We start from the raw sequence: 27,517 nt of genomic DNA, 5'->3' as shown, positions 1-27,517 counted from the left end.
CTGGGAAACACTAGGAACGTTATCAGCCGGTCTATGCAAGCAGTCAATCACCTGACGTACAAGTAAACTGCTCACTCATTTCGTAAAATTATTTTTAATCTAGCTTGAAAATCATAATTTCTCACAGAACTTCATCCTGTGTAAACAGGATGTGTGCTGCAGAGAACAATGACATTTTATGCAAATGAACAATCATATAAATGAATATTCTTTGCGCATGGAAGTAAAGTCGTCCTGTTTAAACTATTAAACGATCATTAATCGGCTTACATGTAAGGCTATCAATGATCTTCTCACATGTACAGCGCCTTGGAATAAATGGCGCTATGATAAATATTAATAATGGCCGAGGTTTACCAGTGTAAATGCAGCCTAAAGCAATTTACCATTTAAGACAAACCTTTTATTGTCCCAAGTATGATTATGACAAATAACAAAGAACCAAGGTCCTTTTTTGTTGTAATTGTGCAGATAAGGACACTTACATGGTTACACTTAGAAATGATGCTAGAAGCTGGTGTTTGTCTATGTATCACATTTGCAGTGGTCCATAACAGCCATAAGTGCTCTACTAAGGATTAAAGATGCTTGTCATGCAGGGAATGAATAACTCTGATACTGCAGTAGTCATTAAAAGTGGCATTTTATGTAGAATTTGGAGAAACCACTTGCTACATTAGCTGTGTTGAACTATTTACATGTTTTTTTGTTTGATTGCTTAATGGCAAAAAGCAGAAAGTTTGTACACTTTTGCTAATAAATCTAATTTTAATGGGGGTTGAATAATTTTGATTGCAACTATATAATGCCCAATGCTTAGCCTGAGGGCTAAGAGAAAGTATAAAAAGGATTCAAAGAACATCATAGAAAGACCACTCATCTTATTCACTACTATCTCAAAATGCAGCATATGAGTTTATTAATTTTGTCTTAAGTGTTCCATTAATTTAATACTCCTTCTATTGTAGGGTACTCTGGAGGATCAAATCATTCAGGCTAACCCTCTGCTGGAAGCCTTCGGCAACGCCAAGACGCTGAGAAATGATAATTCGTCTCGTTTTGTAAATATTAAAATCAGACAAGAGTTATTTCTATTTTCATATAGAAATACATATTACTTATAGAAATACAATCATTATTTACTTTTTTCTATGTTTTTTTTTAGGGAAAATTCATCAGAATTCACTTTGGTACCACTGGAAAACTTTCTTCTGCTGATATTGAAACTTGTAAGGATGAGTGTGAAGATAATACAAGACTTTAGACAGTTATACTTGGTGATAGTCAGTAGTTTTACATTTACATTATATTTTCAGAAATGTAAAAAATGTGTGAGTCAAGGGGTTTTCAATCATGAAGCTTTTTCACTCAAATAGGCATGTCGAACACTGATAATAAGCTTGCAGTATAAAATCCCATGGTTACTTTACAATCTGACGAAACCTTGTCCATACTGGCGCCTCACACTTCAGGGTTTGCTCTGTCTTACAGGACTTTTTTTATGAACATTTAATTGCCCATGATCTTGAGTGAACACTCTGCATCCTCCTCTGCCACAATTTCTTGGCACGGTTTTACGGCACATTCTTAACTTTTTATTGATTTGATATTTTTTGGTAGCTCATGCACAGTAACAAGCAGGGCGATACTTGGTGACAGCAGTCAAAACAGACATTAGTAGCATGCGTATATCACAGCAGAGAGCAGCTGTAAAAATAAAAGTGTAGCGTAGACTCCGTCATCTAGGATCAGAAGCAGGATGTAATACGGAGTATTCGAGAACTTCCTGAAGAGTAGACTTGGGCTACTTGTATGTTTCTATTACTGAATAAGTGACATGTTTTTAAATGAAGGAATTCAATAGCAGTTTTATTTATTTAAAAGCACACTTTGGCTATAGGAAAACCTCTTCAATTCCTCGTGTTTTTGATATTTTTTCAATATGTAACTACAGATCTGCTGGAAAAGTCCAGAGTAACATTCCAGCTTTCAGCTGAGAGAAGCTACCACATCTTCTACCAGATCTTGACCAACAAGAAACCAGAAATTGTTGGTAATTTCCCTGTTTATATTCTAAAAACTAAATTCACTGTGAAGCATCAATATTCTGCCATATAGGGCCTCCATGAAAACCATAATCGGGATATATAGATAGTAATATATTAATTCTGCTTCCCTCTTCCTGTTGCCAGCAAAATGTTCTGAAGATTACATGACTTATAAATTCTTGCATCCAAAACAACATTGTAGCTAGTATTTGTTTCATCTCCAGCATGTTATCACTATTGGTTTTGTTGTTTTAGAGATGCTCCTTCTCACGACCAACCCTTATGACTATCCTTGGATCAGCCAGGGCGAAATAGCTGTGAAGAGTATTAATGACGAAGATGAACTTATAGCCACTGATGTCAGTAACAGCTTTAATGTGAGGCATAAATGTCAAAATAACAAAGATGTTGTTGGCTACTTACAGTATATTGTTTATTTCTTTATAGATTGCTATTGATATTCTTGGGTTCAATCCAGATGAGAAGAATGGCATCTACAAAATGACTGGAGCTGTCATGCACCATGGTAATATGAAGTTCAAGCAGAAGCAGCGGGAAGAGCAGGCTGAGCCAGATGGCAATGAAGGTTGGTGTCTTTGGTCCTTGAGTTAAATAGTCATGAACATTATTCGTACCAGCAAGGAATAATATTGTGCTTGTGGTCCACATCTAGTTGCTGACAAAATTGGTTATTTAATGGGTCTCAACTCTGCCGACTTGCTCAAAGCCTTGTGCTACCCAAGAGTAAAAGTGGGCAATGAGTTTGTCACCAAGGGACAGACCGTGCCACAGGTATCTAAGATAAATAGCAAAATACACACAATAAGTTACCATATGTTACTTAAACTGTTTTCCACTTCAGGTGTACAACGCTGTCGGTGCCCTCAGCAAGTCTGTATTTGAAAAACTGTTCTTATGGATGGTTACTCGTATCAACCAACAGCTGGACACCAAGCAGCCCAGACAATTCTTCATAGGTGTGCTGGATATTGCTGGATTTGAAATATTTGATGTAAGGAGTTAATCTGTTCTAGTTTTACAAGTCCACTTGGTCAACCACCTGGAATCTTCTCATCTGCTTTCTATCAATTTCAGTTCAACAGCTTGGAGCAGCTCTGTATTAACTTCACCAATGAGAAGCTCCAGCAGTTCTTCAACCACCACATGTTCGTCCTGGAACAGGAGGAATACAAGAAGGAAGGTATCGACTGGGAGTTCATTGACTTTGGTATGGACTTGGCTGCCTGCATTGAGCTCATTGAGAAGGTAAATTTGTTTTAATAGATCAGTCTACTGAAAATATCTACATGTTTGTCTGGAACTCAAAAACATTTTATTTATTATTTGCTTTTAAGCCCATGGGTATTTTCTCCATTCTTGAAGAGGAGTGCATGTTTCCCAAGGCCACCGACACATCCTTCAAGAACAAGTTGTATGAACAGCATCTTGGCAAGTGCAAGAACTTTCAGAAGCCCAAGCCAACCAAAGGGAGGGCTGAAGCTCACTTCTCTCTGGTGCATTATGCTGGTACTGTGGATTACAACATCTCTGGCTGGCTTGATAAAAATAAGGATCCACTAAATGAATCTGTTATCCAGCTCTACCAGAAGTCTTCTGTCAAGCTATTGTCCTTCCTGTATTCCAGCTATAACAGTGCTGAAGGTAAGTTGTGTGTCTTTGTCCTTCATATTTTATAAGTTTAAATGGTTGAAGTAGTACTGAAACCAGACATCTTTATCATAGCTGATGCTGGTGGTAGTGGTAAAGGAGGAAAGAAGAAGAAGGGATCCTCTTTCCAGACTGTGTCTGCTCTTTTCAGGGTTAGTGTTCATATGCATACAACTATTAATTAATCTCAAATAATTTATAAGGTTTATTAAATGCACTTGATAATAGTAGTGAAATTAATTTAAACTAGCATTCATTTAACTTAATTAGTGCCAGATTATTAAATCGTCTAAACTGTTGACACTTAAAGACACTTATTTACTTTGGCAGACTGCAGCCGTTAAAAGACTGCCAATCGGATATATGCAAGCTGATTGGTGGGAGTTTAATAGCCTGTTTAGAAAGGCCAACCACATATAAATATAAAATATTAACATAGAATAATCAATTTTTATTCATATTATCCAGGATTTTTTTTTTATCAGAGAAATCGCCAAATTAAATCTGCTCACTCTTTTTCTGGCCTTATAAACTTGTAGAAATCTTGCTTGGTCACACCTCTTTGTAGTTTTGCCATGGAAACAAGTGCTGGAGTCAAACTGACAGTATTCCTGAATGACAGATTAAAGGATATTTATTGTTTTCATGTTGTATGTAATATATTTTTTTTGCTATAGGAAAACTTGAGCAAACTCATGACCAATCTGAGAAGCACCCATCCCCACTTTGTACGTTGTCTGATTCCCAATGAGACTAAAACTCCAGGTATATTTGTTTTACCTTAGCAATGAAGTTTGAATAAATGTATAAGCTCTGTTACAGCTATTTTTCTCTACCTAGGTATCATGGACAACCACTTGATTATCCACCAGCTGAGATGTAATGGTGTCCTGGAAGGTATCAGAATTTGCAGGAAAGGATTTCCAAGCAGAATACTCTATGCTGACTTTAAGCAGCGGTAATTAGATATAAAAAAAAATGTTTTACATACTGATGTTCTCTATTCTTGTAAAACAGGGGTGGGGAATCTTTTTTTCTACCAGGGGCCAATTGGATATTTGTACCATCCTTCAGGGGCCACACAAAATTATCAACTTGAAAATTGCCCTGCTATATTTGGTCAATCAATTTTCTCCCCCTAATGTGATGGCTGGAACTGCTTCTATTTGGTGAGGCTGTGATGTTAGGTGGGATTGATCATGTTGCTTCTTGTAACTGGCATTCCAGATTTGTTTTGGTCTGGAGTGCAGTCAACTCTTTGGCATGATAAGTTTTGTAAAGAACTTGCAGCAGTAAGTTGTTCTTACACCGATGTATATTACATTGCGTGTCTCTTCAAAAGGGGAAATTTATTACTGCTCACATTACATTTATAGAACGCAAGAAGTGGGAGATCTGCAATATATACAGTACAGACCAAAGTTTGGACACACCTTCTCATTTAAAGATTTTTCTGTATTTTCATGACTTTGAAAATTGTACATTCACACTGAAGGCATCAAAACTATGAATTAACACATGTGGAATTATATACTTAACAAATAAGTGTGAAACAACTGAAAATATGTCTTATATTCTAGGTTCTTCAAAGGAGCCACCTTTTGCTTTGATGACTGCTTTGCACACTCTTGGCATTCTCTTGATGAGCTTCAAGAGGTAGTCACCGGAAATGGTCTTCACTTCACAGGTGTGCCCTGTCAGGTTTAATAAGTGGGATTTCTTGCCTTATAAATGGGGTTGGGACCATCAGTTGTGTTGTGCAGAAGTCAGGTGGATACACAGCTGATAGTCCTACTGAATAGACTGTTAGAATTTGTATTATGGCAAGAGAAAAACAGCTAAGTAAAGAAAAACGAGTGGCCATCATTACTTTAAGAAATGAAGATCAGTCAGTCCAAAAAATTGGGCAAACTTTGAATGTGTCCCCAAGTGCAGTTGCAAAAACCATCAAGCGCTACAGAGAAACTGGCTCACATGAGGACCGCCCCAGGAAAGGAAGACCAAGAGTCACCTCTGCTTCTGAGGATAAGTTTATCTGAGTCACCAGCCTCAGAAATCGCAGGTTAACAGCAGCTCAGATTAGAGACCAGGTCAATGCCACACAGAGTTCTAGCAGCAGACACATCTCTTCAACAACTGTTAAGAGGAGACTTTGTGCAGCAGGCCTTCATGGTAAAATAGCTGCTAGGAAACCACTGCTAAGGACAGGCAACAAGCAGAAGAGACTTGTTTGGGCTAAAGAACACAAGGAATGGACATTAGACCAGTGGAAATCTGTGCTTTGGTCTGATGAGTCCAAATTTGAGATCTTTGGTTCCAACCACCATGTCTTTGTGCGACGCAGAAAAGGTGAACGGATGGACTCTACATGCCTGGTTCCCACCGTGAAGCATGGAGGAGGAGGAGTGATGGTGTGGGGGTGCTTTGCTGGTGACACTGTTGGGGATTTATTCAAAATTGAAGGCATACTGAACCAGCATGGCTACCACAGCATCTTGCAGCGGCATGCTATTCCATCCGGTTTGCGTTTAGTTGGACCATCATTTATTTTTCAACAGGACAATGACCCCAAACACACCTCCAGGCTGTGTAAGGGCTATTTGACCAAGAAGGAGAGTGATGGGGTGCTACGCCAGATGTCCTGGCCTCCACAGTCACCAGACCTGAACCCAATCGAGATGGTTTGGGGTGAGCTGGACCGCAGAGTGAAGGCAAAAAGGCCAACAAGTGCTAAGCATCTCTGGGAACTCCTTCAAGATTGTTGGAAGACCATTTCCGGTGACTACCTCTTGAAGCTCATCAAGAGAATGCCAAGAGTGTGCAAAGCAGTCATCAAAGCAAAAGGTGGCTACTTTGAAGAACCTAGAATATAAGACATATTTTCAGTTGTTTCACACTTTTTTGTTACGTATATAATTCCACATGTGTTAATTCATAGTTTTGATGCCTTCAGTGTGAATGTACAATTTTCACAGTCATGAAATTACAGAAAAATCTTTAAATGAGAAGGTGTGTCCAAACTTTTGGTCTGTACTGTATATTGTATAGGAGACAGAAACCGCTGCATATACATCACATAAGACACACTGGGGCTGGAACATATACATCACATAGGAGACACTGGAACATATAAATCGAATAAGAGACACTGGGGCTGAAGCATATGCATCACATAAGAGACGCTGGGGCTGGAGAATATACATTACATAAGAGAAGCTGGGGTAGGAGTATATACATCACATACAAGACACTGAGGCTGATGAATATAGATCACACAGGAGACGCTGGAGAATATGCATCACTTAGGAGACGCTGGGGCTGCAGCATATACATCACATTGGAGAACCTGGGGCTGCAGAATATACATGACATGGGAGACAATGGGGCTGAAGCATACACATCACGTATGAGACGCTGGGGCTGCAGCATATACATCACATAGGAAACACTAGGGCTGCAGGATATACATCACATAGGACATGCTGAGGCTGAAGCATATACATCACATAGGAGACACTTGGACTGCTGTATATACAGTGAAGGAAATAATTATTTGATCCCTTGCTGTTTTTGTAAGTTTGCCCACTAACAAAGACATGAACAGTGTATAATTTTAAGGGTAGGTTAATTTTAACATTGAGAGATAGAATATCCAAAAAAAATCAAGAAAATCACATTGTATAAATTAGATAAATTTATTCGCATTTTGCAGTGAGAAATAAGTATTTGATTCCTCTGGCAAACAACACTTAATACTTGGTGGCAAAACCCTTGTTGGCAAGCACAGCAGTCAGACGTTTTTTGTAGTTGATGAGGGTTGCGCACATGTCAGGAGGAATTTTGGTACACTCCTCTTTCCAGATCATCTCTAAATCATTCAGATTTTGAGGCTGTAGCTTGGCAACTTGGAGCTTCAACTTCCTCCATAAGTTTTCTATGGGATTAAGGTCTGGAGACTGGCTAGGCCACTCCATGACCTTAATGTGCTTTTTTTTGAGCCACTCCTTTGTTGCCTTGGCTGTATGTTTTTGGGTCATTGTCTTGCTGGAAGACCCAGCCATAACCCATTTTTAATGTCCTGGCGAAGGGAAGGAGGTTGTCACTCAGGATTTTACGGTACATGGCTCCATCTATTCTCCCCATTGATGCAGTGAAGTAGTCCTGTGCCCTTAGCAGAGAAACACCCCCAAAACATAATGTTTCCACCTCCTGCTTGTCAGTGGGGACGTTGTTCTTTGCGTCATAGGCAGCATTTCTCTTCCTCCAAACACGGTGAGTTGAGTTAATGCCAAAGAGCTCAATTTTTGTCTCATCTGACCACAGCACCTTCTCCCAATAACTCACAGAATCATCCAGGTATTCATTGGAAAACTTCAGATGGACCTGCACATGTGCCTTCTTGAGCAGGAGCACCTTGCGGGCACGGCAGGATTTTAAACCTTTAAGGCGTAATGTGTTACCAATGGTTTTCTTGGTGACTGTGGTCCCAGCGGCCTTGAGATCATTAACAAGTTCCCCAAGTCTAGTTTTAGGCTGATCTCTTACCTTCCTCATGATCAAGGATACCCCACAAGGTGAGATTTTGCATGGTGGCGCAGATCGATGTCGATTGACAGTCATTTTGTATTTCTTCCATTTTCTTACTATTGCACCAACAGTTGTCTCCTTCTCACCCAGCATCTTATACAATGTGATTTTCTTGATGTTTTATGGGATATTCTATCTCTCAATGTTAAAATTAACCTACCCTTAAAATCAGGCCCGGCATCAGCACCCGGCGCACCGGGGCAAGTGCCGGGGCCCTGAGCAGGCGGGGGGGGCCCACTCACAGTCGGGCACCCTGCCGCGCTATGTGACCCGTAAGCGGAGGAGAGCAGTGTCAGCGCCCGCTCCCTCCCGCTTGCTCAGGGCCCCGACACAATACTTACCTCTCCCCGTGCCTCCGCAGCAGCTCCGGTGTCTTTCGCAGCTGCTGCACTGTGACGTCTTAGGTCAGAGGGTGCGGTGACGTCTTTATACCGCGCCCTTTCCTGAGCCGTCACAGTGCAGAGTGGGAAGACGCCGGTGACGCGGCTGAGGAGTCCAGAGCAGCGGCAGCAGGTGAGAAGTGAGGTGAGTATTTGATTTTTTTTTTATATATATGTATGGAGGCATGGGGCATTATATGGGGGGGTGATGACATTCTGCATGGTGCATTATATGGGGGGGGGTGATGACATCCTGCATGGGGCATTATATGGGGGGGTGATGACATCCTGCATGGGGCATTATATGGAGGAAAGTGACATCCTGCATGGGGCATTATATGGGAGGGAGAGGTGACATCCTGCATGGGGCATTATAAGGGGGGGGGTGACATCCTGCATAGGGCATTATATGGGGGGAGAGGTGACATCCTGCATGGGGCATTATATGGGGGGGGAAGTGACATCCTGCATGGGGCATTATATGGGAGGGAGAGGTGACATCCTGCATGGGGCATTATATGGGGGGGGGGGGGGAGTGTCATCCTGCATGGGGCATTATGTGGGGGCCAGTATTCTGTATGGAGCGTTATAAGGGGGCCAGTATCCTCTATGGAGCGTGATATGGGGGCCAGTATCCTGCATGGAGCGTTATATGGGGACAAGTATTCTGCATGGAGCGTTATATGGGGCCCATAATACTGTATGGAGGACTATGTGGTGCCCATAATACTGTATGGAGGATTATGTGGGGTCATTATTCTGTATGGAGCAATATATGGGGCCCATAATACTGTATGGAGGACTATGTGGTGCACTTAATACTGTACGGAGGACTATGTGGGGTCATTATTCTGTATGGAGCAATATATTGGGCCCATAATACTGTATGGAGACTATACTGTCCGGTCTGCACTGTGCGCTACGAGGATTCGTCGGTTTCTGAGCTATTGTAGCATTTACAATAGATATCGCTCATGTAATGTAAGGCTATGTGCCCACGATGCAGAAATGAAGCAGAAAATTTCTGCAGCATTTCTGCATCTCCCTGGCAGAAAAAAACGCATGCAGATTGTGCATGCGTTTTTCCTGCAGAATACATGCGGATCCACATGCGGGTTCACATGCGTTTCCGCATGCAGATTGACAAGCACTTTCCAGGCGATAGCATCACTTGGAAAGTGCTTGACAACTAGGTCACACTGTATAAATCCATGCAAACAGCATGGATTTATACAGTGTGAACAGTAAAAATTAAAACAAATAAAGCTATACTCACCCCCGAGGCCCCGGCGTGGCTGCAGCGCTGCTTCCTGGCTGGTTCCCGGCTGCCGGCATATCGCGAGACAGAGCGGTGAAGGGCCTGCGGTCACATGACTGTGACGTCACCGAAGGTCCTTCAGCGCTGCTGGCATTCAGAGAGAAGACGCCGGACAGGTGAGTATAAACTTTATTTGTTATTTTATTCTTTTTTTACAGGTACAATGGTACCCAGGTCTGGATGAGAGTCTCCTCTCCTCCAGAACTGGGTACCATCCGCACATAGAGACGCATAGAAGCCGCTTGTAAAAATGTACAGTCGCGGTTTCTATGCGTCTCGATGCAAGTCAATGGCGGGAGTTCCGCTGCACTTCCGCAAAATTAAATGACATGCTGCGGATTTTTGTACGCAGCATAAACGCTGCGGAAAAATCCGCAGCATGTGCATAGAACATGCGGAATCCCCTTGGGGACCATGGGGTGCGGATTACCTAGCGTTTTACAAGCGTTTCCGCTGCGGAAATTCCGCAGCATAAACGCTTGGAAAACGCTACGTGGGCACACAGCCTAAGAAGTGAAATCTTTGGCACTGTACTATATCTATATTTCTCTGCGGTATCTGTGCATCATGAATCGTGGTATGTTTTAAAGGGGCCCACTGAGACTCTTTCGCCCAGGGCCCACAAATACCTGTAGCCGGCCCTGCTTAAAATTATAGACTGTTCATGTCTTGGTCAGTGAGCAAACTTACAAAAACAGCAAGGGATCAAATAATTATTTCCTTCACTGCACATCACATAGAAGACGCTGAGGCAGAAGCATATGCATCACATAGGAGACACTGGGGATGGAGTACATACAATAGGAGATATTGGGGCTGGAATATATACATCACAGAGAGACAGTGGGGCTGGAACATGTACATCACAGGAGACATGGGTGCGGCTGCTGTCTTCATTCGCTGCACAGGAGTGCATCGCATGCAAACTCCGCCCACAAAATATGTCCAGATGCTGGCAATGTCCAGTGTCAGGACTTAGCCCTTCAATGCATGTGCTGTACCCTGGTAAGATCACTGCCAACTTCACAATAACAAAAAGTAACCACTAGTTGCCACCCGCAATCCTTTATCCAGGCCGATTGGACACCCGTTGCAGTTAGCGTATAGCTTCAGGGGTGCAGCTTACAGAGCAAAAGGAGCATAGCTATTACATGTTACATATTTAATCCAGAAAGGTAGGCACTGTTTATAAAAAATATACAAAAATGATACAAAATGGGAAGAAAACAATACTGTATATACAATTACATGTAATAAAAGGGAATAACGAAAGAAGTACGGTACTATACCGGATGTTGCAGGAACGGCTCTTATCTTTATGGAGGTAAGCACTCAGATTAGGAAAATGAGACACTCTCACAGTGAGTTACAGTGGTGGCCAAAAGTATTGGCACCCCTGCAATTCTGTCAGATAATACTCAGTTTCTTCCTGAAAATGATTGCAATCATAAATTCTTTGGTATTATTATCTTCATTTAATTTGTCTTCAATGAAAAAACACAAAAAGAATTGTCCTAAAGCCAAATTGGATATAATTCTACACCAAACCTAAAAAAGGGGGTGGACAAAAGTATTGGCACTGTTTGAAAAATCATGTGATGCTTCTCTAATTCGTGTAATTAACAGCACCTGTAACTTACCTGTGGCACCTAACAGGTGTTGGCAATAACTAAATCACACTTGCAGCCAGTTAACATGGATTAAAGTTGACTCAACCTCTGTCCTGTGTCCTTGTGTGTACCACATTGAGCATGGAGAAAAGAAAGAAGACCAAAGAACTGTCTGAGGACTTGAGAAACCAAATTGTGAGGAAGCATGAGCAATCTCAAGGCTACAAGTCCATCTCCAAAGACCTGAATGTTCCTGTGTCTTCCGTGCGCAGTGTCATCAAGAAGTTTAAAGCCCATGGCACTGTGGCTAACCTCCCTAGATGTGGACGGAAAAGAAAAATTGATGAGAGATTTCAACGCAAGATTGTGCGGATGGTGGATAAAGAACCTCGACTAACATCCAAACAAGTTCAAGCTGACCTGCAGTCCGAGGGTACAACAGTGTCAACCCGTACTATCCGTCGACGTCTGAATGAAAAGGGACTGTATGGTAGGATACCCAGGAAGACCCCACTTCTTACCCCGAGACATAAAAAAGCCAGGCTGGAGTTTGCCAAAACTTACCTGAGAAAGCCTAAAACGTTTTGGAAGAATGCTCTCTGGTCAGATGAGACAAAAGTAGAGCTTTTTGGCAAAAAGTATCAACATAGAGTGTACAGGGAAAAAAAAGAGGCATTCAAAGAAAAGAACACGGTCCCTACAGTCAAACATGGCGGAGGTTCCCTGATGTTTTGGGGTTGCTTTGCTGCCTCTGGCACTGGACTGCTTGACCGTGTGCATGGCATTATGAAGTCTGAAGACTACCAACAAATTTTGCAGCATAATGTAGGGCCCAGTGTGAGAAAGCTGAGTCTCCCTCAGAGGTCATGGGTCTTCCAGCAGGACAATGACCCAAAACACACTTCCAAAAGCACTATAAAATGGTTTGAGAGAAAGCACTGGAGACTTCTAAGATGGCCAGCAAGGAGTCCAGACCTGAATCCCATAGAACACCCGTGGAGAGATCTCAAAATGGCAGTTTGGAGAAGGCATCCTTCAAATATCAGGGACCTGGACCAGTTTGCCAAAGAAGAATGGTCTACAATTCCAGCAGAGCATTGTAAGAAACTCATTGATGGTTACCGGAAGCGGTTGTTCGCAGTTATTTTGGCTAAAGGTTGTGCAACCAAGTATTAGGCTGAGGGTGCCAATACTTTTGTCTGGCCCATTTTTGGAGCTTTGTGTGAAATGATCAATGATTTGATTTTTGCTTCATTCTCTTTTGTGTTTTTCCTTGCAAGCAAATTAAATGAAGATAATAAGACCAAAGAATTTGTGATTGCAATCATTTTCAGGAAGAAACGGAGTATTATCTGACAGAATTGCAGGGGTGCCAATACTTTTGGCCACCACTGTATGTCTTCCAGGAATGAACAAAAAACAAAAAAAAAGCCAACAAGAAAAAAACTCTTCTGAATACGAAAATGCAAAAGAATAAATCTTTATTACATATATGCATACAACTATTAAAAACTCATAAAAAGAGGTACAATGCAGAGATAGCTAAACTGGTGGTCTCCAAATGTTACAATGTACTCAGTACATGTTTAAACTCTATAGCTAAATATGACAAATCATATATAACTCAAAAAATCTGTGTATATGACAATATGAATCGATATGTGACCCACATGGAGAAATGCATGAGTAGACAAATAAATAATTACCAATCCAATGGTGATATAAGATCAACATACATTTGCTTCAAAAACATAAATATGAATATATAAAGTCTCTGTGAAGACACGGGGTCTTCCGTGGGCTTAATACTACTCAGACAACACAGGGTGAGGGTAAAACAGTGTGGCAATATTTTATTGAACCACCAAACAGACAACACACACGTAGAACAGTCCCAGCAAATACCCAAGCTGGTGCAAAATTACACAGTCTCACCCTTCTGCTGACCCGCCGGGAATAGATCAGCTGTGACTTTGGGACTTCCAGGGCCAACTACCTCAACCAGTGGCCCCTTGCTTTTGGCGGGCCCCCACAGAGAGAAGGTAGCGTCAAGCTTAGGAAGCTGACAGTCCATCGAGGTACAAGGCCAGGAGACCAGAGGGGCCCACCCTGGCTTCTCCGAGAGTTTCCATGGGGCCAGATGACCGGCTGGTCCCAATATGACTTCTCCGAACATCTCCATGGGTTCCAGGCGACAGGAGGGTCCCACCTGGCAACCCCAAACAACATATCCATGGGGCCAGGTGACCTCATTGTCCCAACCTGGTTTCCCCAAATGTATCAATGGGTTCTCTGGTCAATGCAGCAGATCTGTATCTTTTCATTCAGGGCCGTGTACCCTTAGGCTGGAATCCTGTAGAATCCAATTCTGTGCCTCTCTGGATGGAGCCATGCTACCAAACTACTGCCCTGAATAGTCTCTCTGATCTTCTGATTCTCTCATTCTCCTTGCAGCTTGATAGAAATCCCTTTTTATATTTATCTGTGGCTCGGGCCATCATTCACAGGTCAGGGGGGAAAGGTGCAGGGCTCAGGTCTCATGGTTTGAGAATTTAATCAATTTACATAGTTGGCATCCCCCTGCTCTTGTAAATCAACAACTAACTGGCTTAGTACAATATGTCATTAGCATATTAACAAACACTATTGTTTCCAGACCAAGAGAAGTCAACATTCAAGTTTATACAAATACTAGTATGTCCTTCTTGACCAGCCAAAGAAAAACATATACATTCAAAAGTCAACACAAACGCAATAGTGTATTTCTCTTGGCTTAACAAATCTAGAAGTCTGGCTAATTAAGATTAGAAGCTTTATCGTCAAGGTCTCCCCCTAGTGGGGACCCTGCCAAGGGGAGACCTTATATTGATATTTATGTATTTGGAGCACACGTATATGTTGATCTTATATCACCATTGGATCAGTAATTATTTGTCTACTCATACATTCCCCATGTGGGTCACATATCGGTTTATATTGTCATATACAAAGATTTTCTGAGTTATATATGATTTATGTCATATTTAACCATAGCGTTTAAACTTGTACTGAGTAACATTATTTGGAGACCACCAATTTATCTATCTCTGCATTATACCTCTTTTTTATGTGTTTTTAATAATTGTTATGCATATATTTAATGAAGATTTTTTTCTTTTGCATTTTCGTATTCAAAGGTGTTTTTTATTATTAGCTTTTTTCTGTTGCTTAAACTCCTAAACTATGACCTCATTTTTGGGAATTCAGGAATGAACAATGACAGACTACCAAACTCTGCTTTTTATTAGATCAAGGTTGCACCCACATACCTCTCTTTGGTGATCTCATATGAGGGCTGGTTGTGGGATGTGAAAGGTCTTTTAGCAGATTTTGAGATCCCCAACTTTCAGGATATCTTCGCCTCTGGAGGTCCCAGGCAGAAGGCATTGTTGTCATGTTACCTATTGCGATTTACCGTTCTATATAGATGAAACATGGCATGGACAGCATCATCCATAAGAGCAATATTAAGTTGGAGGGGTTAGCATGGCCTTACAGTGATGTAAGTGAATGCGATATGTTCGTCTCTTTGCTACGACGCCGACAATATATCTCCATAAATATCGGATTAATGCAAACCCCAATATTCATCACTGGCCACTTGCTCCAAAAAGTCTGGGGACCAGTGGTTTGAACAGAGGAAGCTCTAGCCTTGGAAGTCTACTTCTTTGCCTCTGAGTAAATAAATCCCAAGCTATGTGTCTAGCTCTCAGAGCAGAGGTCATGTTGTAATTACCTGGTCACTGCAAGAGGTTTCTACTTCAATGGAGGCTGAAATATCAGCTCCTTAACACTACCCCTGTTATAATTAGGTTCTCACTTCCCCAGTTATAATTAATCCGCTATGTTCAATGTGAGGAGATATGTCTCTGGAGATGTCTTTATGGATTTTAATTTTTCTCTATGACACACGGGCTGGGGATAACTTTCAGATTGCCATGGATCCGACCGCAGTGGCTCCCACTGATCTATCGGCTGAATGGAGCAGAGGTTGATCATGCGCACTACTGCTCCCTTAATTCTTAATGGAAGGGCAAGAAGTTGTCGAGCGAATCAGTCAGAGCATCTTCACATCCATTAGAATGAATGCATAGGCAGTGCGCATCGACCTCTGCTCCACTCAGCCCGAGATCTTCAGAATTTCTGGTTTGTGAGGTGTGGTAGTACACTGCATGCTCTCAAAAGAGAAACAGATATGGAAAGGCACTGAGGGGACACTGATCTAAGGATAAATTACATATGGCATATCCCGTGTATTATGCCTTAAGTGTCCGAGATGGCACTACCCCTTTAAAAAAAGTCTAAGTATTTTTTCCACCAAAAAATTATTCTAATTATATATATATAATGTAGTGAAAGTATATTAAAATACTTACCAATCGTCATCTTCCCCAGTTTCCAGTGCCATGCCAGTCTTTTTTTTGGTCCACATGACCTGAAAACAGACGAGCCGAATCACACAGAATTTATCTGTGAAGCAGAAAGTCGATTTATTAGAGTAAGTCTATGAAGCCTTGTTTTGGTTCTCATAAACGTACATTGGTGAAGAAACATGGCCCTAAACAGTGTGGGCCAGAAAAGCTGAACAGCGGTAACATGGGCCAAAATGAAGCATAGCAGCATTAGAAACCGGGGATGAAGGCGGTATTATAACGTACTTGCACTACGATACATACTTCATTAGGTTGGTTTATGGAAAAAAAAATTACTGAGACATATTTTTTAAGGAGAAATAAAAATAGAACAAGTTTGCATTTAGAAGTCTTCAGAACGAAATCACACTTCTTTCTTTTCTTAGTTACAAAGTGCTGAATGCAAGTGCAATTCCTGAAGGACAGTTTATTGACAGTAAGAAGGCGGCTGAGAAACTCTTGGGTTCAATTGATATTGACCACACACAGTACAAATTTGGACACACTAAGGTATATAAACAGTACCTATATGTCTTCTTGTTTTATTCATGAGTCTTCTCTGGCCTTAAAATTTTTCTTGTGTGTGTCTTTAGGTGTTTTTTAAAGCTGGTCTCCTAGGTGTACTGGAAGAGATGAGAGATGAAAAGTTGGCACAACTGATCACTCATACTCAAGCACTTTGCAGGGGTTTCTTAATGAGAGATGAGTTTAAGAAAATGATAGATAGAAGGTAACATTTATTTTGCTGAACAAATTTACGCACAAAAATTTAATTTACACCTTTTAAAAATACGTTAATATATTAAATTTCTCAAAAAGGGAAGCTCTGTTTGTCATCCAGTACAACCTCCGATCCTTCATGAATGTCAAACACTGGCCATGGATGAAGCTGTACTTCAAGATTAAGCCTCTTCTTAGGAGTGCCGAGTCGGAAAAAGAAATGGCAAACATTAAAGAAGATTTTGAGAAGGCAAAAGAAGCTCTGGCTAAGTTAGAGGTTAAGAGGAAAGAATTAGAAGAGAAATTGGTTGCCCTTGTGACAGAAAAAAACGAATTGCTTCTCCAAGTCCAGACGGTAAGAGCTTTAGTAAATATCTTTACTTTTTTGTGACCAGAAACAAAAATGGGTGACCATTATACCTGAAAATCTACAGGAATCTGAGACCTTAGCTGATGCTGAGGAGAGATGTGATGGTCTCATCAAGAGCAAGATCCAACTGGAATCTAAAATTAAGGAGCTTAGTGAGAGACTTGAAGATGAGGAAGAAAGTAATGCCGAGTTGACAGCCAAAAAGAGAAAATTGGAAGATGAATGCTCTGAACTGAAGAAAGATATTGATGATTTAGAACTTACTCTGGCTAAAGTAGAAAAGGAAAAACATGCCACAGAAAACAAGGTAGAGTTAACCCCTTTCAGCTGCATGACATACTATTACGTCATGGACCGTGTGCGAACATATGGAGAGAGCTCAGGATGGGACGTTGATCCAGGGAATTAGTTTGACTACCGTATGTGGAGTAGGGAATTAATTTTTCCCCTAATATGGAGCTATGAAATTATGAGCTGACACAGCCAGCACCTGCCTCTATCAGCAGTTATCAGAGTTGGCTTTGATTGCTACTGTCATTCTCAGACATTCGAACACCCATTTCACTCGCATGACATACAGTAATTGCGGGCTGCCAATGAATTACTATTCCTTCCATCGCCACCCTCTTTGTACTCCAGTGAAGACCAACAACAGTCTGGGCTTCATAGGAGACTGTGATTTTTACTATATACTGTAATACTAAAATATTTAAAGTATGTAGTTCCATTGATCTAAGGTTCAAATCCCCAGGAGGACTGAAAAATAAAGTGAACTGTATTAAAAATAAGTTTCTAAAAAATATATAAAAAAATGTTTAACAAAAACCCCTCTTTTCTCCATCTAAAAATAAGGAAATTAAAAGAAAAATCTTTAGTATTACTGCATATTCAATATTGCCACTTATCGAATTGTATGATCTATAAATCTTAAGTAATTTAACCAGAAAGGTAAACGCTGTAAAACAAAAACAATGGAATGCCAAAACTGCAATTTTTCTCTCACCACACATCCCCCAAAAAATGCAATAAAAAGTTATCAAAACAGTGTAATCCAAAATGGTAACAATACAAACTATAGCTCAGAATTGTCAAATTTTTTTTTAAACGTTCACAATTTTTAAGTCACTAAAATAATGAAAAACTATATGTTTGATATAGCCGTAATCCTGCTGACCTAGAGAATCATTTTGTCAAGTTGATTTTATGGGATGATGAACGGCATAAAAATTTAGCCCCCAAAATAATGGCAGAGTTGTTTTTTTCCCCAATTTTACCTCACTTCAAACTTTTCCCCGTTTTTCAGTGTATTATGTGGCAAAAAAAAATTGTGTCATTCAAAATTACAACTTGTCCTGCAAACAAACAATCATACGGTTATGTTGATAGAAGTATAAAAAGTTATGGCTCTAGACATAGAAATTTTTTTTCTAAAAACGGTTAAGTACCTTATAAATGAAAAAACTTTTCTTACCAATCATCCACTGCTCTAGTATTGAATGGATTCTATACTTCTGATCACAATTCATGTTGTCGACTGCTGAAACCAATCACTGGTTGGCTGTAGTAGTCAAGGTGCTGGCGGACTGGCACGTGAAATCTCTGTTCATTCCTGCAGCCAGTGATTGCCTGCAGCAGTTAGGTAGCTAGATGGCACATGATCAGTTACCAAAAAGTATACAGAACAGCAGAAAAATGGGAAGCCAGAACCCAGAGAGATGGAAATTGGTAAGGTGAGTATGATCTCTCTTTTAAAATTAGAACTTTCTCATCTTTTTTAAGTTTTTTTTTTTTATGGTTGGGCAACACTTTTCAGATTATCTTTCTTCATAGGTTAAAAACCTCACTGAAGAATTGGCCACTGTAGATGAAAATGTATCCAAGATCACCAAGGAAAAGAAGGCTCTTCAAGAAGCTCATCAACAAACTCTTGATGATCTGCAGGCTGAGGAAGACAAAGTCAGTACTTTGACAAAAGCCAAGACAAAACTAGAGCAGCAAGTAGATGATGTATGTATATATAAAAAATAATAATATGTTTTGAATATTTTACCCATGTTAAGACTCTACCAATAAAGAAATTACATTTCTTAATCTTCCAGTTAGAAGGTTCCTTGGAACAAGAGAAGAAACTTCGTCTTGATCTGGAAAGGACCACAAGAAAGCTTGAAGGTGACCTCAAACTTTCTCAAGAAACAGTCATGGATCTTGAAAATGATAAGCAACAAAATGAGGAAAAATTGAAAAAGTTAGTATTTTTTTGTACACAATTTTTTTTTCATTTAGCTTATATAAAAAAATATAAATTCTCCTCCACAGAAAAGACTTTGACATTTCCCAGCTCCAAGGAAAGATAGAGGATGAGCAGTCCCTGAGTTTACAACTGCACAAGAAGATCAAGGAACTGCAGGTATTTCGACATGGAACAAAACCGTGTAATAATCTTTATCATCACATCATTTCACCGTTGATCTGGTAAATATAAGAGATGAGCAGGGGCTTAACAACTACGGTAGCAAAGGAAGCGACTGGGCCTGACGCCAGCACAGACTTCAACTGGATGAGCATCCTCGGCAATACACACTGCTGGCCAATCAGTATGGGGGATATATACCAGGATGGGGTACATATTCCATGGTGGAGGATATACAGTATATATACCAGGATGGGGGATACATATATATATAATACCAGGATGGGGGATATATATACCAGGATGGGGCCCAGGATAAGGGACATTTTTATCAGGATGGGGGATATATATACCAGGATGGGGTCCAGGATAAGGAACATATATATCAGGATGGGGGATATATATACCAGAATGGGGCCAGGATGAGGGACATATATACGAGGATGGGGGGAGCTGGTACAAATCTTGCACTGGGGACCATCGGACTCTAGTTACGCAACTAGAGATGAGCAAATTGATTTGCAGGACCTTGGTCCAGAGGCTACATCTGCAGTCCATGGTCAACAGACAGGATCCCTGAGAACCGTCTCCTATCTGTTGCAGGCAGATGACCAGATGATGTTGTGTCAGGCCTACTAATCAGAAGAAGCACAGGTAGAAGGTCCACAGGGCTCCTATCTGGTGGCCATGGAGTACTGACTAGGGACGGTGAGTCAATATGCTCATCTCTAATAATTAACCATTATTATGTAGGCTCGTATTGAAGAACTTGAAGAAGAAATTGAGTCTGAAAGGGCAGCTCGAGGCAATGTTGAAAAGCAAAGAGCTGAGCTCTCTAGAGAACTGGAGGAAATCAGTGAAAGACTTGAAGAGGCTGGAGGTGCAACATCTGCCCAGGTTGAGTTGAATAAGAAGCGTGAAGTGGAGTTCCAGAAGCTCAGACATGATTTGGAAGAAGCAACCCTTCAGCATGAAGCTACAGCTGCCACTTTACGCAAAAAACATGCTAATAGTGTAACCGAGCTTGGGGAACAGCTTGATAACCTGCAGCGTGTGAAACAAAAGCTAGAGAAAGAAAAGGGTGAACTGAAAATGGAAGTTGATGATCTTTCCAGCAACCTGGAGAGCGTCTCCAAAACTAAGGTAATGCAATTCTGTGTTTTTCTTCAGTCATTACACTACTAGCCCAAACTACTACAAACATGAATGTTTATTTTTTTTTCAAAAGGCCAATTTAGAAAAAATGAACCGTGTAGTTGATGATCAGCTCAACGAAATGAAGGCCAAAGAAGAAGAGCACATGCGCTCGATTAATGACCTTACTGTGCTAAGATCTCGTTTTCAGTCTGACAATGGTAAACCAAAATATAATATAGTAATTTCCATAAATCTTAAGTTTTGGAAAGCAATGCACAATATAAGAGAAAATATAGTAATTCGTCATTAAAACTTTGTTTCTTATTTGTAATTAAAGGGGCTGTCCACCTTGAAAAATAAATATCTTTATATGTGTTTAAAATGTAAATATATACTACGCACTTACTGTATGTGCATTTGCTAAAAGAGTGCCCCAATCAATCCCAAGATATTGCTGCTGGTCCCAGTAACTCCACTTTGGGGTTGGTTTAGATACAGGAGAGCTTCCGGTTTCATTAAGTGATCATTGTATGCTAAAACAGCACTCCCAGCAAACTTTTTTTCCATAAACCTTCCTAAATATATATGCAGTGAAGATGGATTAAAATATTTATCGATTGCCATGATCTCTGTTTATTACTGATGTATTACTTTTGATTCTTCTTCAATAATCAAGAGCCACTCAAATCCAACTCACACAGAGGTATATTTGGGAACCGGAAGTCAGTTTAACAATGTAAGCCTATGGAGCTTAGTTCTGATGTGTATTAGGCTTACATTGTAAAAATGACTTGTGGTTCACACATAAACCCCTGTATGATCTGTTGAGACTGCGATCAGTATCTATTTTAATGCATGTACTTCACTACACACACAGGTTTATTGAATAACCGTTTTTTTGGAGTGCTTCTTTAATCCCTCTACACCCGAGGGTGGTTTGCATGTTAATGACCAGGCCAATTTTTACAATTCTGACCACTGTCACTTTATGAGGCAATAACTCTGGAACGCTTCAACGGATCCTCCTGATTCTGAGATTGTTTTTTCGTTACGTATTGTACTTCATGATTGTGGTAACATTTCTTCGATATGACTGGAGTTTATTTGTGAAAACATCTAAATGTCTACTTTACATCAGCACAATTTTGGAACAAATTTTTTTTCGTTAGGAAGTTAGGGGTTAAAAGTTGACCAGCGATTTTTCATTTTTCCTAAAAAATTTACATAACCATTTTTTTGGGGACCACATCACATTTGAAGAGACTTTGAGGGGCCTTTATGACAGAAAAGTGACACCATTCTAAAAACTGCACCCCTCAAGGAGCTCAAAACCACATTCAAGAAGTTGATTAACCCTTCAAGTGCTTCACAGGAATTTTTGGAATGTGGAAGAAAAAAACATTTTTTTTCACAAAAATGTTACTTTAGACCCCAATTTTTTTTATTTTCGCAAGGGTATCAGGAAAAAATGGACCACAAAATTTGTTGTGCAATTCCTCCTGAGCACACAGATACCCCATATGTGGGGGAAAACCACTGTTTAAGCGCACGGCAGGGCTCGCAAGGGAAGGAGCGCCATTTGACTTTTTAAATGTAAAACTTGCTTCAATAATTATAGAACGCCATGTTGCATTTGGGGAGCCCCTGATTTGTCTAAACAGTGGAAACCCCCAAGTGACACCATTTTGGAAACTAGACCTGTCAGGGACTTTATCTAGATGTGTGGTGAGCACCCTGAACCCCAGGGTGCTTCACAGTAGTTTATAACATTGAGCCATATAGGCCCAGGGCACAAGGACGTACTATTACCACATATGTCAGAAAGGGGTTAAGGTTGCTAGCGGACCTGCTCAATAGCCAAGCTAGCACTCTTCTCTGTCTGTGGATTGATTGTGGCTAAGAAGGACCACACAAGTGGAACCCACTGTTAAAGGAAGTTTCCCCTATGTCAAACTCAAGCTGGAAATAGTGCTGGCATTTTGAGATCTGGGCACCTTTGTTTTTACAGGCAAGTATGTTGTATATCTTTATATTTTAAAAATATCTAAAAATTTATTTTTTAAGTGGACAATTCTGAAAAATCTTGTAGTTTTTATTTGAGCATAGTCTAAAATTTAACAGTCTTGAAAAATTCTAGATTATCAAACAGGTCTATTTAGGTGGAATATTGGCAGCAAAGTAGTGGATTACTGCTGTTTTTCCTATATTTACGTAAAATTAACTTTTTAATATTAGAGACTAAACTTTTTAAATGTTCACCTGTATTTACATTTTAGGTGAGCTTTCTCGTCAACTTGAGGAAAAAGAGGCGCTAATATCTCAGCTCTCCAGAGGAAAGCAGGGATTCACCCAGCAGGTGGAGGAGCTCAAGAGACAACTTGAAGAAGAAACAAAAGTAATATATCAGTGCTGATCTGAACAAATACGGTCTAGGTGCAAATCTCCATAAATATTTATAATATTTTATGTTTATTTTAGGCCAAAAATGCCCTGGCCCATGCTCTACAGGCTGCCCGTCATGACAATGACTTGCTTCTTGAGCAATATGAGGAGGAACAGGAAGCTAAGGCTGAACTCCGTCGTGCTTTGTCCAAAGCTAACGGTGAAGTTGCTCAGTGGAGGACCAAATATGAAACTGATGCCATTCAACGCACAGAGGAGCTGGAAGAGGCCAAGTAACTAATTTAAACCTGAGAAGCACAAAATGCTAAATATGTAAAACAAATATGCTAATAATTAATTTTCTTAACGCTTTTATAGAAAGAAGTTGGCTCAGCGTTTACAAGATGCTGAAGAGCAGGTAGAAGTTGTAAACTGTAAATGTGCTTCATTGGAGAAGACCATACAAAGGCTGCATGCAGAGGTGGAAGATCTAATGGTTGATATGGAGAGAGCGAATAATACAGCAGTGGCTCTGGATAAGAAACAAAGAAATTTTGATAAGGTAGATTTTTAATTAACTGTACAGTACTGTAACAAGTCTAAGGCTGTGTGCCCACGATGCGTTTTTTAAGCGTTTCCGCAGCGGCAAGGCCTGCCATGTTCCCCAATGATAATCCGCATGTGCGGAAATTTCCGCTGCGGGTTATCATTGCAGAAAAAAACACAGCACTACCAATTATTTTGCGGAAGCGCTGCGTTTTCGCCGCCATTGAGTTGCATTGGAACACATGGAATCCGCATCACTGCATTTGTACATGCGGAATCCAAGCGTCCAGGTCGCAGCTGTGGGAGGAGATCGCAGCCATCTTTGTGGAGCCCGCAGTGTATGCTGCGAGCTGCACATTCTCCCTGTCATCACACGCATGGCATAACATGAGTCTGCACTGGGAGGAAGTGCAAAGGTGCGGAGGTCCGGGGTGAGAATCTGCGGCTGCGGGGAATGGTGATCTCAGCCTGCCAGCTGTGATCACTGCTCACAGCCAACATCTTCAGAGCACACAGAAGACACAGCGCTGCGTGGGAGCGTGTGGAAAAAGAGTAGAAGCGTTCATAGTTTTTTTTCTTTGTATTGAATCTATGGGGGGCATATACCAGGGTGGGGCCATATACCAGGATGGGGACATATACCAGGATGGGGCAATTTACAGGGATGGGGCCATATACCAAGATGAAGGCATATACCTGGCTGAAGGGCCATATACCAGGATGGGGGCATATACCAGGATGGAGGGCCCCATACAAAGATGGAGGGCCCCATACAAGGATGGAGGGCATATACCAAGAAGGAGGGCAATATACCAGGATGGAGGGCCATATACCAGGATGGTGAGCATATAATAGGATGAGGGAGCATATAACAGGATGGGGGAGCATATAACAGGATGGGGCAGCCATATACCAGGATGCACTATATTGGGGCCATTATATTGTGGGGCACTATATGGGCCATTATAACAGAGGACCTGGTGACTTTGATAGCGGTGTAGTTACGTCACTGCTCATCACAGGCGCCACATCTCGTGGAGCGCTACTGCTACAACCTATGTTGCGTCGTTCTCTGAACAAGGCTCCATAGCCTTTGGATGGCAGATTCGGGGATCATTGTGGGATTGCCATGGACTAAGGCGGACCTGTATGTTTTTTTTTTTTCAAAAATAAATTGGTGAACCAGGGAAAGTGTCAGGGAGTCTTTATTCAAATAAAATTTATTTTTCTGTGTGTATTTTTATATTCATTAGTGGTTTAGTAATGGGGGTGTCTGATAGACGCCTCTCCATGACTAACCACAGAGCTTGATGCCAGATGTGATTTTTGACAATTCACAGCTATCATCAACCCCAACTATCATTACCCCGATTGTCACTGCACCAAGGCAATCGGGAAGAGGTCAGCAAAGTGTCAGAATTGGCGTACCTATTGTGATGCGCCAATTCTGGTGTGGCTGTGAGCTGGTATTTTTAGGTTGGAAAGGGCCCAAAAACCAGGGACCTGTTCAGCCTGATAATATCAGCAAAGAGTTGTCTGCTTCACCTTACCTGGTTACCAAAAATAGGGGGAACCCCACGTCGTTTTTTTTCATTTATTAGAGAAAACACCCTTTAGTGCCACTTGAAAGGCACTAAAGGGTGCAAGTTTATTATATATAGGGGGCTTGTGAAATTATATATCTACAGAACGTTTATTCTATTACACCACTTCTCACACAGAAGTGGACAGAGCAGGGTTACACCATCCACTTCTATGGGAGCAGTGGTGTAATGTGTGACTCCCGCTCCATCCACTTCTATGGGAGCGGTGGTGTAATGTGTGATCCCGCTCCATCCACTTCTATGGGAGCAGTGGTGTAAGTGTGACCCCGCTATGTCCACTTCTATAGAAGCAGTGGTGTAATGTGAACCCGCACCATCCACCTCTATGGGAGTAGTGGTATAATGTGTGACCCCCACTCCATCCACTTCTATGGGAGCAGTGGTGTAATGTGTGACCCCGCTCCATCCACTTCTATAGGAGCAGTGGTATAATGGGTGACCTTGCTGCGTCCATTTCTATGGGAGGAGTGGTGTAATGAGTGACCCTGCTCTGTGCTTCTATGGGAGCAGTGGTGTAATGTGTAAAACCTCGCTGTCTACTTCTATGGGAGTAGTAATGTAGTGGGCGGAGCTGGGTCACACATTACATCACTGCTCCCACAGAATTGGATGGAGCGGGGTCACACATTCCATGTATTAGATACTGTGCATGTAATCCCATCCTGTGTGATACACTCCGCTGAGCCTAATATCTAATCCTATCATGTGATAAACTACACTTAGCCCTGTATCTAATCCCAGCGTGTGTTACTCTAAGCGTATCTAATCGTGCATGTGATACATTCCATGTATCTAACCCCAGCTTATGATACAGCAAGCAGCACCAACTAATAGAATCAGTGCTGTCGGCCGTCCTCGGTGACACTGTACTTGTCAATATCATGGGCAGTCACCAACAAAATGGCTCCACACTGTGATCCTAAACTTCATCCTTTCTTATCTTTTTGCAAACACCCATAAGAGGAGGAGAGGAGTGAGGTCACACACATGTGAGCAGATCCTGCCCCTTATTTACTGCAGTCGTAATGTGAGCTAGTTGTACACTAGGTTTTCAGCAAATTTCAGCAGCTGCTCTCCTTAGTGTTTAAAATACCAAACCTTTTAAAATTATTTTTCATATTTTAGTTCATTAAAAATAAACATTTTTTAAAAAATGTAAAACATTAATACTTTACATTTTTTCAATTGTTGAAAACAAACACTTTTTGATGGCACCTTCCCTTTAAACTATTGCCGATCAGCAGTCGTAACCATGCCACTGGTCCGTCTATGTAAACTGTAAATGGACTTAAACGCCCAGTGGAACAGATTTTAGTTAAAGGGAACCTGTCATGTTAAAAAAATGCTATTAACCTGCAGATATAGGGTTAATGTGCAGGTTAATAGCATTCTGAACCTGCCCAGCGCCCGCATATAGAGGAAATTAACTTTATTTTCCCCAGCAGCATTCGGCGTTCAGTCACTGGGGCGGTGACGATACGGCTTTAGTCACTGTTCTGCATATAGAGAGCGGTGGCTGTAAGTGTGCCCCCTGTACTGACTGACTGCTGACCCTAATGATGAGTTTGATATCAGTCAGTGCCGGGGGGCGCAGTTACAGCCACCGCTGACTATACACAGGGCAGTGATTTAAAACGGGCCGGGGCCGGCGCCGCCTCTGTGACTGAAAACTGAATGCTGCTGGGGGTGGGGGAGATAAAGTTAATTTCATCCTGGCAGCGGGGCTCTAAGTGCGGGCGCCAAGCAGGTTCAAAACGCTATTAGCCTGCAGATTAACACCATATCTGCAGGTTAATAGCATTTTTTTTCACGAGACAGGTTCCCTTTAACAAGCAAGATTCCTATTGGAAGCAAAGGTCTTGAAAATTATGGACATTTAGGTGGATTTGCGGAACTAAACATTTTATTTTCAATCATCTAGACAAGCAAAAAGAAAGCACATTTAATTTACGTACAATCCTAAAACTTCACCAGTTTCCAGATACAGCCACGGGTTATGTGATAACGCCTCTTTGCTTTTACTGGCTTCTGTAGAGCAGGGCTGTGGAGTCAGTAAGCCAAACCTCCGACTCCTCAATTTCCATGACACCGACTCCCTCATACACGGCTCATGTTTAAGTGATACATTTATTGTAGCACAGATTCATCTCAGCTAAAAGTCTGGACACTTAGATAAGGAAAAAGACAGACATTTATAGGACATTTCATAACTTTCCCCAATTCTTATGAAAAAATATTCCCCCACAAACTGCATTGAACGACTGTACCCAATTTATAATATATTTT

General features: G+C 41.1%; 1 protein-coding gene and 1 long non-coding RNA gene across 2 annotated transcripts in view; one reads left to right on the top strand and one right to left on the bottom strand.

Annotated features, from left to right (window-relative positions):
• Window positions 1-27,517, top strand: part of LOC141154237 (myosin-4-like) — a 55,291-nt gene that overhangs the window by 22,887 nt on the left and 4,887 nt on the right. Inside the window, exons 6-29 of the mRNA XM_073639836.1 lie at window positions 969-1,061; window positions 1,166-1,229; window positions 1,955-2,053; window positions 2,304-2,407; window positions 2,496-2,634; window positions 2,722-2,840; window positions 2,911-3,060; window positions 3,144-3,314; window positions 3,404-3,710; window positions 3,792-3,868; window positions 4,394-4,481; window positions 4,557-4,674; window positions 16,449-16,572; window positions 16,656-16,792; window positions 16,882-17,137; window positions 17,217-17,459; window positions 18,983-19,159; window positions 19,252-19,397; window positions 19,469-19,559; window positions 20,316-20,705; window positions 20,791-20,917; window positions 22,976-23,094; window positions 23,178-23,374; window positions 23,460-23,643. Of these exons, the coding sequence (XP_073495937.1) occupies window positions 969-1,061; window positions 1,166-1,229; window positions 1,955-2,053; window positions 2,304-2,407; window positions 2,496-2,634; window positions 2,722-2,840; window positions 2,911-3,060; window positions 3,144-3,314; window positions 3,404-3,710; window positions 3,792-3,868; window positions 4,394-4,481; window positions 4,557-4,674; window positions 16,449-16,572; window positions 16,656-16,792; window positions 16,882-17,137; window positions 17,217-17,459; window positions 18,983-19,159; window positions 19,252-19,397; window positions 19,469-19,559; window positions 20,316-20,705; window positions 20,791-20,917; window positions 22,976-23,094; window positions 23,178-23,374; window positions 23,460-23,643 (3,720 nt within the window). The remainder of the gene's footprint in view (window positions 1-968; window positions 1,062-1,165; window positions 1,230-1,954; window positions 2,054-2,303; window positions 2,408-2,495; window positions 2,635-2,721; window positions 2,841-2,910; window positions 3,061-3,143; window positions 3,315-3,403; window positions 3,711-3,791; window positions 3,869-4,393; window positions 4,482-4,556; window positions 4,675-16,448; window positions 16,573-16,655; window positions 16,793-16,881; window positions 17,138-17,216; window positions 17,460-18,982; window positions 19,160-19,251; window positions 19,398-19,468; window positions 19,560-20,315; window positions 20,706-20,790; window positions 20,918-22,975; window positions 23,095-23,177; window positions 23,375-23,459; window positions 23,644-27,517) is intronic.
• LOC141154239 (uncharacterized) overlaps window positions 16,023-27,517 on the bottom strand; it is a 39,766-nt gene continuing 28,271 nt past the window's right edge. The window contains exons 2-3 of the long non-coding RNA XR_012247415.1: window positions 16,588-16,685; window positions 16,023-16,120 (exon numbers count right to left, since the gene is read on the bottom strand). This is a non-coding gene — a long non-coding RNA (uncharacterized lncRNA). The remainder of the gene's footprint in view (window positions 16,121-16,587; window positions 16,686-27,517) is intronic.

The sequence above is a fragment of the Phyllobates terribilis genome, unplaced genomic scaffold, assembly GCF_046119375.1.
Source record: "Phyllobates terribilis strain yellow unplaced genomic scaffold, ASM4611937v1 Scaffold_7__3_contigs__length_470593459, whole genome shotgun sequence".
NCBI lineage: Eukaryota > Metazoa > Chordata > Amphibia > Anura > Dendrobatidae > Phyllobates > Phyllobates terribilis.
Note: the sequence above shows the minus strand (reverse complement) of the source record. Positions and strands in the feature narration are given on the sequence as shown.